Source organism: Apteryx mantelli, chromosome 1 (genome assembly GCF_036417845.1).
Source record: "Apteryx mantelli isolate bAptMan1 chromosome 1, bAptMan1.hap1, whole genome shotgun sequence".
NCBI classification, from domain to species: Eukaryota; Metazoa; Chordata; class Aves; order Apterygiformes; family Apterygidae; genus Apteryx; species Apteryx mantelli.
In genome coordinates, this window is record NC_089978.1 from 166,456,882 (window position 1) to 166,469,542 (window position 12,661).

The 12,661-nt window shown below is 53.2% G+C and overlaps 1 protein-coding gene across 2 annotated transcripts; it reads right to left on the minus strand.

The window, feature by feature from the left end:
* Positions 1 to 2,974: 2,974 nt before the first annotated feature.
* On the minus strand, positions 2,975 to 10,163 carry TOB2 (transducer of ERBB2, 2). Of its 2 annotated transcripts, none has more exons than XM_067310595.1 (3): positions 9,604 to 10,163; positions 8,923 to 9,096; positions 2,975 to 4,130 (listed from the first exon to the last, which is right to left on the minus strand). In XM_067310595.1, exon 3 carries the CDS (start codon positions 4,042 to 4,044, stop codon positions 3,022 to 3,024), a length of 1,023 nt encoding a protein of 340 aa, XP_067166696.1. In that variant the 5' UTR covers positions 4,045 to 4,130; positions 8,923 to 9,096; positions 9,604 to 10,163; the 3' UTR covers positions 2,975 to 3,021. The 2 variants fall into 2 exon arrangements, with proteins under 2 accessions (XP_067166696.1, XP_067166700.1); XM_067310599.1 differs by lacking the exon at positions 9,604 to 10,163 and having other exon boundaries at positions 2,975 to 3,863; positions 3,960 to 4,130; positions 8,923 to 9,173.
* Positions 10,164 to 12,661: the final 2,498 nt, after the last annotated feature.

Sequence of the window (12,661 nt, forward strand, 5' to 3'; positions counted from 1 at the left end):
TCAATTCACTCCTCAGAGAGGGTTGGGAGGGAAAGGAGGGAGGCTGAGTGGGGAGAAAGGAATCTTCACTGCTTCTTTTTTTAAAGTTTTTTCCTGAAAAAATATTTTTCTCTCCTCTTTTTAAGAAAAAATCTTGAAAAGAAAAAAATTACAATTTTTTTACGTTAGAAATATACATATATTATATATACCTCTTACATTTTACAAATGTAGCAAATTATTCAATACAAACGGACATCAACAAAAAGAACACAAACCCATAAAAAATAAAAGTTAAAAAAAAATTCTCTCTTCTCTTCCTAAGAAACCAGGTAAATTAGTGCAGGTTTTAAAAAATAAAATTGAAGCTGAACGCCTACATCCAAGACTAGAAAAGACCCAAAAAGGCCGTTAGTTTCCATTGCTGCCTGACGCTGGAGGAACGTTTCTGAAGCACGCTTTTTTCCTTTAAGATACAAAGAGGTTGGTCCCTCCCCTTTTCCTCCTTCCACGCACACTATTTTTAAAGCAGGTATAATACGTGTGGCAGGGCAAAGCAGCATCAAAGCTTCACACACACAAGCAGGTGGCTGGGGGCATCCCACCTCTCCCCTCCCTTCCTGCACCTGAGGAGGGCATGCTGTCCCACAGCAGCAGTTCACAGAAGGCTTTGCCAGAAGATGTGGGAACGGTGGAAGAAACTGAGGCGGCTGAGACAGGGTGCCAGCCAGGACCCCGCGATCGCGGGCTGAGCGCTCCTCGGTCCAGCATGGCAAGCTGGCTGGCCATCAGCAGCATACTCCTGGGGAGGAAGGATGGGGTGGCAGTGGTAACATCAGTAAGGGGGTTAATGAGAGAGGAAAAAAAGAAAAAAGAAATCAGCTCAGCCATTCCTGGGCAGCTTGTCCTAGCCTGGAAACCTGGAGGGTTGAGGCTGCAGATGCCAGTTCGAGGGAAGCTACCTGGGCTCCACTCTCCTCACCCACCCACCGTGTTGGTCATAGCTTGACAGCAGCAAGCAGCCTGCTCGGGAACCGATGCTGGGCATGAGGTTGGGACCATGCCTCTTCCAGTCACCCAGAGAGGGAAAGGGGCATGCTGGAAATTCTCCTTAATGAGATATGGGTAGTGGCAGTCTCCCTGGGACACCCCATTTCCCCTGCAAAGGCTCATTGACAACACAAGAGGGCTAGAGCATCTCTATCTCAGCTTGAGAGAAGGGAGAGGGAAAAGCACGAATTCAAGCCTATCTCCCCTGAAACAGGGATGTCTGGAAAGAGCTTACTAGTTCTCAACAGACACAGCAGAAACAGGTTTCAGAAGGTGCTCCAGAGACATGCTTAAAAGAAAACCAAATCCCCACACTTGGGAGGCAGCAGAAAGATTTTTTTTTTTTAAAACAAAAAACTTCCTGGAGCCTCATCTCCATCTCACTCCTCTTTGCACTCTTCCATACTCTCACAACAGCCTCCGAGGAGACCTCCTTCCCACCTAGGGAGCCACCAGCCCTGCCTGGGCAAAAAGAGGCCCTCCACATGTCCCCCTGAAGGTGGGCTCTGGGCTCCCTGGCACAGAAGTGACCTAGCTGAAAAGCCATTACCACCCTGCTGCAGCACATTGGCTTTGGGAAAAGCTGCAGGGGCGTTCCTAAATTCTGGCCCTACTGCTGTAGGTTCACACATGGGAACACCCTGCTCTTCAGTAAGCCTGCTACTGTCTGCACCAACACGATCTGGTTGGAAGGACAAACTTACACTAGGCGCTTCCCTTCTGCACCAGATCAGCCATCTCCTCCCGCTCCTCCAGAAGGGCAGAGGAAGGGTTTTAGTCAGATTTATTCCTAACTGAAAGTACAAACCCTTAGGCTATCATTCAAGAGAGCAGCTTCGACAACATAGCCCTTTCTCTTCTCCAAAAGCAGTGCTGCCTCTCTAATTAAAAAGAAAGGCATTCCCTCTCAAAGATTAAAAAGATAAATTCACAGCAGGGAATGAGAACACAAACCTAGAAGATTGCCCCAAATGACCGTCAGTGGACGCTGCCCTTGCTGGTGGGGAGAAAGTACACAAAATGGGGGCAGAATCCAAGTGCAGCTGCCTGGCTCAGCACCACCTCCCCCACACAGCAGGGACACGTGTGTATGTTTTTACACCACAGGGTTGTCATCTGAACCAACTGGCCCGAAGAGGCCATGAAAAGGTTCCTTTGCTCACACGCAGAAGGGGATTATAACCAGAGTGACTTAGTTCAAAGTGCTGTTCTTCTGCAGCTTCCCTCCACGGCTGGAAGTGCAGATGAGGAAGGGAGCAGGAAGAAGCCATTTCACAGTAATGCTCTGGCCTTCCTGCTATTTGCTGGGAGACACTAAAGAAGAGTTAGTGCTTTTCAGCACACAAACAAAACAGCTGATGCCAGCCTGGTCTGGAGAGCTTCGAGCAACAGCACAGCAGTCTCAGCCTGTGGGCGCGGTAGATGCTCTCCGTCTACACTCAGGACGCAGAGCCGTAACAGAAAAGCAAGCCCACTCACCCATTTCTGGCTAGCACACAAGAAGAGCATGCACCTCCGCCAACACTGACTCATCCTCTCCCTGTCCCTCCCCCAGCCTCCAGCAAGGCAGTAGGTGTCTGGGAACGCAGCCCAGAACAAAGCCATCTCTACACCCAGGTAGAAGGATCGAGTGCCCAGTGCTGGGGAGGGTGCAGGGAGACAGGAGCATCGTGACCTATGTTTGCACCATTCCTGGGCTGGGGCAGGGGAAAGGTGAACACAAACCAAAAAACCCAAGATTCATTAAAGGAGTAAAAAAGTGAGTAGGAAAAAAGCACAGGGACTGAGTTAAAAAACAAGTCAGTGCTTCAGGAGCGTTGCCAGCACAGCGCAACAACACTAGGCTCTCTCTTTTTCCAAGAAGCTATATTTATAAGATTTGAATATTTTCTGTATATTTCTATTTTTCTTTTCTCTCCTTTTTTTTTTTTTTTTTTTTTAGTTCTTGTTTTCCCCCCTCCCTCCCCACCCAAATACTCTCTTTCCTTGTGTTCAGTTGGCCAGGACGACAGGCTGGAACGACTGGCTGGGATACTGCATGGCATTCAGGTTGTAGCTGAGTCCTTCCACAAAGGGAGACTTCTCCAAAAAGAGGCTGTTGGTGCTGCCACCGAAGACCTGAGCCATATCAAAGGTACCTCCAGTGCCGGTGTTGAACTGCGATGCCGGTGGGATGTTGCTGGCCTGGCTCTCACTGGCAACACCATCGAAGAACAGGCTACTGGCTCCTGGTGACCCACCGCTGTAAACGAACTCCTTGGCATTGGGGGAGAGCTGCGACTGCGGGGCTTGGCTCCCAGCACTCCCGATGAAGTTCAGAGAGTGCATAGACAGGGAGAGGCCCTTGTGCTTCAGCAGGTTGTTAGTGGGAGACCTGACCATCCTCGGCTGCTGCGCAGCCCCTGCTCCGCCACCCCCTCCTCCAGCTCCTCCACCCTTCTTCATCTTGGTAGAACCAAACTTTGTGGCAGCAAACGTGGCAGTGGTGAAAGTGATGGGCTGGGCAGAGCGAGGGATGAAGGTGGGGCTAGGCGACTGGCCAAAGGAGGGGGACGGAGAGTTGGACAGCGAGTTGTCCTGGCTGCCAATGGGGACGAATACCTGGGCATCAGGGTTGAAGCTGCTCTTGATTTCTTTGTCCAGCTCTGCTGCGCTGCAGCCCTCGCTGTCATCCAGGTACAGGACCTTAACAGAGCCCTTCTCGCCAATCTGGTAGGAAACCTCAAAAGGATCGATCCAGACACTCAGCTCTTCTGGCACATTGGCACGCACATCCTCCACGGCCAGCCCACTCCGCTTGGCCGCCAGCTCCACCACCGGATCCACGGTCTCCCCTATATGGACACAGCGATAGCCAGATCCCTTCAGAGGCTTTTCTGGGTACCAGTGACCCTCATATTTCTTCTTCAGCAGGCGCTCTAGCTCCTCACCAAACAGGTCTGCCCGCCTCCGAGGAAGCTTGTTGTACAGGTATGAGATGATGAAGTTAAGAGCAACTTTGATCTCCAGATGCATACTCCCTTCACAGCAAGCAAGTCAGGGCAGCGTATTAAAAGAGACAGAGTGACAAACACATAGACAAGATTTGGCTCCAAGCAGACCTAGGAAAAGAGAGGAAAAAATATGGATAAAGGCAAGAAAACACAACAATTCTTAGCCTGTTGAAGTGAACGGCTACACTTTTTCATTAACAAAAGCAGAAGGAAACATTTGTACAAACATTACCAAGTAGAGATGCCGACTAGGAGAGTCACCCCAAATCTACTGGCCCTCAAGACACAGAAGTGCTGGTGGGGAAGAGTCTCCCTTGTCCTCTCCAGAAGGAACAGGGCCGTAGCTACTATCCGCACCCAGGCATGTGCATTATACCTACCTCGCTGCCAAGTACCGTTGCTGAAATGAAGCAGGCCAACTGCCTGCTCTGGCAGAGCTATTTCAGTATACCTAATGTCTCCCTGTGCTTCAGCACTCAGCTGCTTCTGGTGCAGTTCACCTGCACCAGCCTCTCTAGAGCATAAATGCACCACCTGGAAAGCCCCGTGACTTGCTTGGGAGCCTGCACAGAGACCCACTTGCGCTCGGGACAGCAGGGCCAACCTCCCCGCCGAGAGGCTGGGTGGTCCTGTGGAGTACTGTGTCCTGCTGGCACAAGCACAGAAGGGACGAGAATGAACAACGGAGGGAGCTGTGGCACCAGCTGCTACGCCGTGTTTACTATCCCCTTGACTGGCAGGCACATACCTTATTAAGCATACCCAGTGGAGGATCTGCCTAGCTACAAGCCTAAAATCCCATTTTAATTCAGTTCATTTTGGGGGGGGGGGGGGGCACAGTGGCACAGGGTCACAAAACACACACACGCCAACAACCTGTCAAGTACAGATCATATCACTTATCCTTGAACAGAGGGAAGATGAGCTCTGCCAGGATCAGGCACCTACTTAATAAAAACTTAAACTGCTTGCCAAAAACTGAAGTAATCCTCCTTCCCTCCCTAGTGAGGAAGTCTCTGAAATTGAGAGAAGCCACAAAAGCATAATGTGAAACCACAACACTCAACTCTCCCATTATACAAAAATTTGCAAACAATGTTTGTCTGGATACAACCTCCCCCAGATAGGTCAGCACTGCGCTCTGTCACCCATCCAAAGAAAATGAATCCCACAGATATTTTAAGAGGAAACACACTTCCATTAGCCTACACACCTCTCCGGGGGAAGCAGAATATCCAGTTTTTAATTGGCAGCTTAGTCAGAGGCTGTTCACTCTTCAATTGCCCTCATCTTGCTCAAGCAAACACAGTGTTCAACTGTCTTCCTAAAATGGGCTACAGTGATGCTCTCATGGAGCAGTCAGGCCAATGTTTATATTGTGTGCCAATTATTTGGAGGTGGGGATGGAGTACAAACATAAGGTGTCAGCCTTCCCCTGAAAAACCAGGAATCACAGCAGCACCACCAAGTATCCATATCAGCCCAGGTCAGTAGGAGGAAGAAAAACTGACCAGGCTTGTTTGCTTAGTCTAGTTTAGTGGAGAAAAAGGAGTAAATAAACAGACTAAAACACCCACCCTCAAGTATTTTGAGGCTTCATTACAGGAAAAAAAGGGGGGGGCATGGATTCTGTGCATTTTGGGGGGTTTGTTTGGTTTTTTGAGTACTAGTCAGAGATCAAGAAGGCTTATTTTTAGGATTATAGTAACCAAAAGCAGATCCCACACCTCAAGTCAGTTGACAAAAAGGTCAGTTCTGGAAGGAATCCCCTTTGGGTTTAACTTAGAAACAAGAAAAACACAAGATTAAGAGGATGGAAAAGAGAAAAGGAAGTCTTGACTTTTAAAACCTGGTTTAAGGAATTACTGAACTACAACAAGTTTTGTTAGGTCACCAAGACCTGACAAAGTTCAAATAAGAACAGACTAACACCAAAGAAGAAATGAATAATTGGAGTTTTTCAGAGAGCAAGGAGAGCCATTTTCAGATGGCACGCGTCTCAATCCTGAGACAAAGCCTCTTCCACCCTATATGCAACACAGATGCCTCAGTACCCCTTGGCAATCCCACATCCTAATCAACAGAGCAGCACCTTCTGCTGAAGACAGCAGGGAGGAGATAAGAGTAATAAATCTTGACTCCCCCCTTTTTTTCTGTCAAAAAAAAAGTTCTTCCTTTCTAAAAGCAGAATAGTCAACCTTCACTATGAATAAAGATGAGTTAATTAGGCTAGTAATACCAGTAGCTGCCAAGGTAGCCACATATAGCTGATGTTTGCAGAACTCTGAAGAAGTCAGACACCACCTCAGGTTGTTGACACAGTAAGATGGGCTCCAGTAGGACTTCTTAATCCCTTTCTATTGCACTAAAATAGCAATTAGGGAATATCTGAACGATCCCAGCTTCCAAGACAACAGGCAACTAAGTATCAACTCCAAAATGTATTCTGACAAGTCTACCAGAAAAAAAGTCTTGTCCACACTGCCTTTATTTCCAAAGTAAAAGCTTATTGTATGGTGGGCAGAACACAGAAGCACCAGTGTTAACAAGAGCAATGTCCCTCTACAGACACACTCTGTTGATGAAATTTATAAGCCACCTCTGACTTCCCTCTTTTATCAGCACGTTTTAAAGGAGACAGGCCAAATAATAATTTACATTAAACAAGAGCAAACAGTAGAATGCCCTCTTCTCATTATGTAAGCAGAAGTGACCTTGTGAGTAAGCCTTCAAACTTTTAAGAAAAAATTTTCTTCTGAGAACAGGCTCACTATCGTGTCACCATGGTTAATGGCGCACAGTGACATTTAAAGTGACTTTAAAAGTATGCAGCCAAAATAATCTCCCATGCTCAACCGCAGGCCACACCCTATCAAAACAACAGCTTCTTTCCAGGCTTCCCCGCTCATCCCACAGGCAGCAAAGGCGCTAATCGGATTAATTACGGCTCCCCCTCCCTCCTACCCCCATAAGGGCAAGTGGGCCTGCACCCCTCCGGCCAGCCGGCCCGCCCTGTCCAAGGCACGGAGCCAGACTCTCCCCTTGCAGCCTGTTGAACCAGGGCGCCTCCCTTCCGCCCCACGCCGTGGGGAAGAGGAAAGCGGGCACCATGTAGGGGGCTCCATCCCCCCCCCCCGCAGCCGCCCATCTCCTAGGGGAGAGGAGCCATTTCTGGTGACCCAGCCAGAAGCGCTCCCACTCTCCCCACGCCTCCCGCCGCGCGGCACTCTGGGAGTTGTAGTCCGCGCCCCCCCCCGCCCCGCTCCCCTGGTGCGCAGAGCCCCGTGACCTACTTCGCCCTCGAACTACATCTCCCAGCGTGCCCCGCGCCGGCCGGCAGCCCCGGCGCTTCCTCGGTGGGGCAGGGCACAAAATTTTCCACGGCACATGCGCTCTGGCGGCGCTCCCCTCCCCGGCAATTGCCCAACGCGAGAAATACACCCCGCCGCCGATCATTTGGGATCGCCGGGTGGCCTCCCCCCCCTTCCCCTTCCTACGTGCGCGAGCGATTTGTCTCCCTTCCCCACCCTCTTTTTAGGGGACGGGAGAGGAGGGAGAGGCAGGTCACTTTCTCCCTCTCCCCCGCCCCACAACTGCCTCCCCCGAGCCTGCAGTCCACACCCGGGGCGGGCACATTCCCCAAGCCGGGCAACGCCACCGAGGGCGACAAGGAGCCGCAGTCCAAAATAGTCTCTCGCCCCTTCCCCTCCCCCAGCACACCCCCTTGTCTCCTTTACTTATCCTCGTCCCCCTGTTGGGGAATGCGGGAATCGGACCTGCAGGATCACAGCGTCCCCAAAAGAGGCCCTCCACAGTCCGGGCAAAAAGCCCCCCCCCGCCAAGGGCAAGCTCCCGACCCCACACACCCGCCGGGGCACCAAGGCTGCCCCCCTCCTGCTCCCATCGCACCCCCGAGGCTGGGAGGAGGATTCGGGGAGGGCAGGATTGGGGGTGTGTGTGATGGGGGTGCAGGCAAGCACCAAGCGCCCCCTCCTTCTTCCAGCCCCCCCCCCCCCCCCCCCCCACAGCGGCAACCTCGGCCTAACCTTCCGGCGGGGAGCCGGTGACCCCCCCCTTGCCGGGGCGGGCGTGCCCGTGAAGGGCACCTAGGCCGGGCCCCCTTCGCGGAGAAGGCCAGGCCCTCGGGCCGCCCCCTTGCCCCAGCACCCAGAGAGCCGCCCCGGCCGGGGCGAGGGGCCCGCGGTGCCCCCCCCCCCCGCAGCCAGGGCGAGCAGCCCCCAGCAGGCCGCGTCGGTTGTGCCCCGCTCCGGGCTGGGGGGGGGGGGGGGGACAGGGCGGGGAGGCCATTTCCGCCCCCGGGAGGCCCGCGGGACCCCCGCGCCCGGCGAGAGGCGGCGCACAAGCCCGCAGCGCCTTTGTTGCCGTAGGGTTTCGGCCCCCGCCCCGGCGCCCGAGGGGGCCGGGAGGGGGACAACACCCCGCCCAGGGGGGCGGCAGCCCCGGCCCGAGCCGCGGTAACCTGTCACCGCCCCCACCAGGCTGCGCTTTCCCCTTTTTTATGGGGCCGATCCGCACCCCCCTGTAAAACCTGGCTGCCCTCACCGGATTTGGGGGGGGGGGGCGCAGCAAAAGGGAGAAAAAAAGAAAAAAGAGTAGGGGATTAAAAAAAAAAAAAGGAGAAAGACCGAACAAAATGGTGAACTCGGGCACTGCGAAGCGTCATGGACCCAATGACTTTCACCACCCCTTGAAATCCCATTAATCCCCCCCCGCCCGGGGCCGCCAGCTATAGAAATGTTTCAAAGAAAGAAAAATACCCCTCCACAGGCGGGGCGGGAAGGGGGGGGGGAACAACCCCCTCCCCCAACGCACCACCCTCCCAGCAGCGCCGAGCGCACAAAAGGGGGCGCGGGCCCGCGGGCCCCCCGGCCCCGCTCACCTCTCCCTCAGCTCCAGGGCCGGCGACTCCTCGCAGCTCTGTCCTGGGGGCGGCTGCGTGCGGGTCTCTGCCCCCGTCCGTCCCTCCCTCTCGTTATCCCCAGCTCTCGCGCGGGGGAGGGGGGGAGCTTCGTTCCCGGTGGCGGCAGCGCGGGCCGGAGGTTGCTGTGGGACGCTGCAGGAGGTGCCAGTGCCGGTGTCACCTGCCCTGCCCAGCTCCGCCTCGCCCCGCCGGCCCGCAGCCGCCCGCGCCCTGGCCCCAAGTGAGCCAACTCACAGCAAACTTTCACCCTTAGCAACCCCGCGCACGGATCCGCGCTCCCCGCCCAGCGTGATGCGGCCCGCGAAGGGCGGGCCGGGACTACTTCCCCCACCCCTCGCCACCCATTAACCCCGGGGCCCGCCGCGCCGCGGAGGGGATGGAGGGTCCCTTTTTTCCCCCTTTATTTCTCCCTTCCTCCCCCACTTCCCCCCCCTTTCCCCGTTCAGGGCCCGGTCCTGGTGCAGCAGCTGCAGCGGGGGGTGCTGTAGAGCATCCCCCGCGGTGGGTTTCACAGCTCGGTGTTAGTGCTGTGGGACTACCTGGGCTCGGGAGTGGGGAGGGAAGGAAAGGGCAGAGGGGATTTAAAAGGGATCAAATAGCCAGGTTGGACTGACCTGAGGATTTCCCCAAGCTGCTTACCGGTGGGGAGGGAAGGGCAGAGCAAGATAATCAGGGGAGAAAAGGCACACACCAACAGCAAGCAGGTTATGGGCAGCCTGGTTGTTAGACCCCTGGCTTGGCTGCAAAACAGACCTCAGTGCAGAGGGGAGGCTCTCTGAGCTATTCGGTTGATGCAACTCCAGTGTCAAATCTATTAATGACAGAAAGCAGGGCAGGGAGGAGGGAAGTCTTCAAAAAGTTATGTTAGGACCCCCAAATCCTGCTGATCATATGGGCAAGAGGCAGGTTTCACAGGTGAGGCCTGGGGAGCTGTATTACCACTTTTGTGGGCAGAGAAAAAAGGGCAATGCCAGCTGGTTTCCTTGGGTGCAAACCCCTCTGGGACACTCTCAGTGGCAGCAAGGATGGGGACTCCCAAGCCTTTTGGCGGACACTCCTTGGCACAGGGTAGCATGGGCAGTTGGGGCACACGGTGCTCCTGGGCCCCAGCTCCTCAGGAGGAAACGGGGGGGGGGCGGGGGAAGCAAAATCAAGGCACAACAAGCATTGCCCTCGCTGCTGGAGCCCATGCTAGAGAGGGGAGCAGGACAGTCGCAGCCACACCTCCTGGCCGGCACCGTACCCCCAGCACCCCCCGAGGCAGGGAGGTTATTTGGGCTCTCCGCTGGGGCAGCTCCGCCCTGCTCCCAGCCCCGCGGCGCACGGCCCGCGGACTACTTAACCGCCGCGCGCCTGTGCACCACCGCCGCCGCCAGCGTAGGGACGGCCCGCCCCGGCCGCGATGGAGGCGAGAGACCCGCAAGGTGCGCGAGCGGAGCCCGAGCTAAAAATAACTGCGGCGTGTTAGCAACAGCCTCCCGATTGGCTGGCCGGGCCCGGCGGCGCCCGCGGATTGGTGCATTGCCGCAGCCAGTGAGCTGGAGGGGGTGTGTGCGGGAGGGACGCCCCGGCCGCTGCGCGGGGGCTGCTGGGAGCTGTAGTTCTTAGTGGTCCCATGGCCCTCGAAGGCCTTACTGTGGGGCCTGGCTTGGCCATCCCTTCCCTGCTGCCACGGGCAGTGGCAGATTATTTTAAGGTTTTATCTGAGTTAGGAAGGTAGGGCTTGCCCTGCGTAAATGCAAGATAAGCAATTACGTAAGCTGGCACCATAGCTGGTGCAACTTCAGCTGTGAATGCTGTCCTGGGGAAGGGCACCGCTGTGCAAAGTAGTAGCCCTGGCTGCCATCCAGATTCCTTATCTGGCTTCTGCTCTTCACATTGCAGGTGAATCACAGGTATTTACCCTTCCCCAAAGGGTTAGGCACCGCTGAGAAGAGTCTTTGCTGCAACATTAGCAAGCTGAAATTATTCACGTACTGTGAAATGTGTTTTTTTTCTGCAAATAAAAAAGGGTAAGAGTCAACAAATGCTAATGAATTAAAAACGAGCCTGCTTGCTTCAGGGTATGATGTGATATCCAGGTGTGGCAAGAAAGAAATAGTCCCCATAAAGTAGCAATGCCCAGTGAAGCATGCTACAGCAGTTAGTATGTTTTCCTCGCGGAGGCTATTACCACACATGGCTATAGGGCACCAGTTGCCTCAACACATGGCTCCACATTCCCTCTTTTAAATTGGACCTATTGCTAGTTCTGAGGAAAACAAAATCCTAGCAGGCACCTGCAGCTCATGTATTTGCTGGTCGGAGAACACAGGCCAAGGTAAGGTGGCCAGCTGACGCGGTGCTGGGCACACCAGGTGCCTTGGGGAGGAGAAGCACGCACAGACACCTTGCAAAAGGCTCTCGTGGCGTACGTGCTCCTGTTAAGACAGGAACGGGATAAAGCTCCAGACACGCAGAACTGGCACCAACAACACTGCTCCCAGGCCCTCCCAGCCACCTTTCAGACAATTTTCTCAGAGGCAACACCAACAGACCATGGAGGGGAGAAGGAGCCTTGTAGGGGCTACACGGCACCCGCGTGGCCACTGTCACAACAGGGGGAGCTTGCCTGGCCGAGGGCTGGGCCCCTGAAATCCTCCCTGAAGAATTCACAAGAAAAATCACACCGTGAAGTCTCATTTAATCTTGTAATTGGAGCCTCTCAATATATAGAGGTATGTTCAAATGTTAAACTTGCCTCCCATTTTCAAAAGGGACAGAGACCACCAATGCCTCCTGAGCTGCTCCGTATCCCTCTGGTTAAATAATTCTCCATAGTAACCACTCCCCCCTCCCCCCAAACAAGAAGTATACAGTTCCTCCCTTGCCCTTTTCCCGCAAAGATCCTCTGGATCTTTCTGGGATTTGTTTACACTCCCTCACTCAGGAACGCTTTACCTTAGGTACTGCCTTTGCCATTCAATTGGCCTTCTTTTGAACCCAGTCAAGGCTGTGCAGTAAGAAATCTATTTATATTGTCCTTTCTAGACAGTGCTACAGCAGCCATCGTTGCTCATCTTTTCACCAGTTTAAGAAAGAAAAAACTTTTAGATTTTTTTTTTGCTGTAGGTGAAGGGGGGAGAAAGAACAGGAAGATTTATGAGAGTTATTAGGAGCAGCATTATTTTCATCACTTCTAGTTTAAAATGAATATCATTACAAGAGAATGCCTTTCTTCTAATGCTCCCTTGCTTTGCTGGAAACAAAAAACAAGCTGTCAGCCAAAGATCAGGAAATTAAAATGACAGGGCTATTTTTAGCATCATTAAGAAAAAAAGGCAATTACATTTCTAAAATTCTATTGTTGTTTTAATAAGGTGTTACTAAGAGGGTGTAACATGTTAGAACTCTTTAAAATACTTGTGTCTTGACCATGTTCCTTTAATTATCTAGTTGCACTTGTAAACATGCACGCAGAGGAATTTTGTCATAGTATCCGCTCCTGCATTCTCGACCATTTGGCTATTACGTCAAAGCAAAGCTCCTGAATCACATGCACACGGAGAGGGCAGGAATCTCCAAACCACCAGGACAGAGCTAGTTCTGCTGGGTTATTTAATGCCAAGGAAGGGCATTATAATTCAGTCAGGTTATAATTGAGCATAATTAACACTCCCATAGCCTGAATACACTTTACATTCAAGTCACATGACAA

Excerpts from the sequence above, each read along its gene's own strand:
- TOB2 (XM_067310595.1), bottom strand. The coding sequence starts at position 4,044 with ATGCATCTGGAGATCAAAGTTGCTCTTAACTTCATCATCTCATACCTG.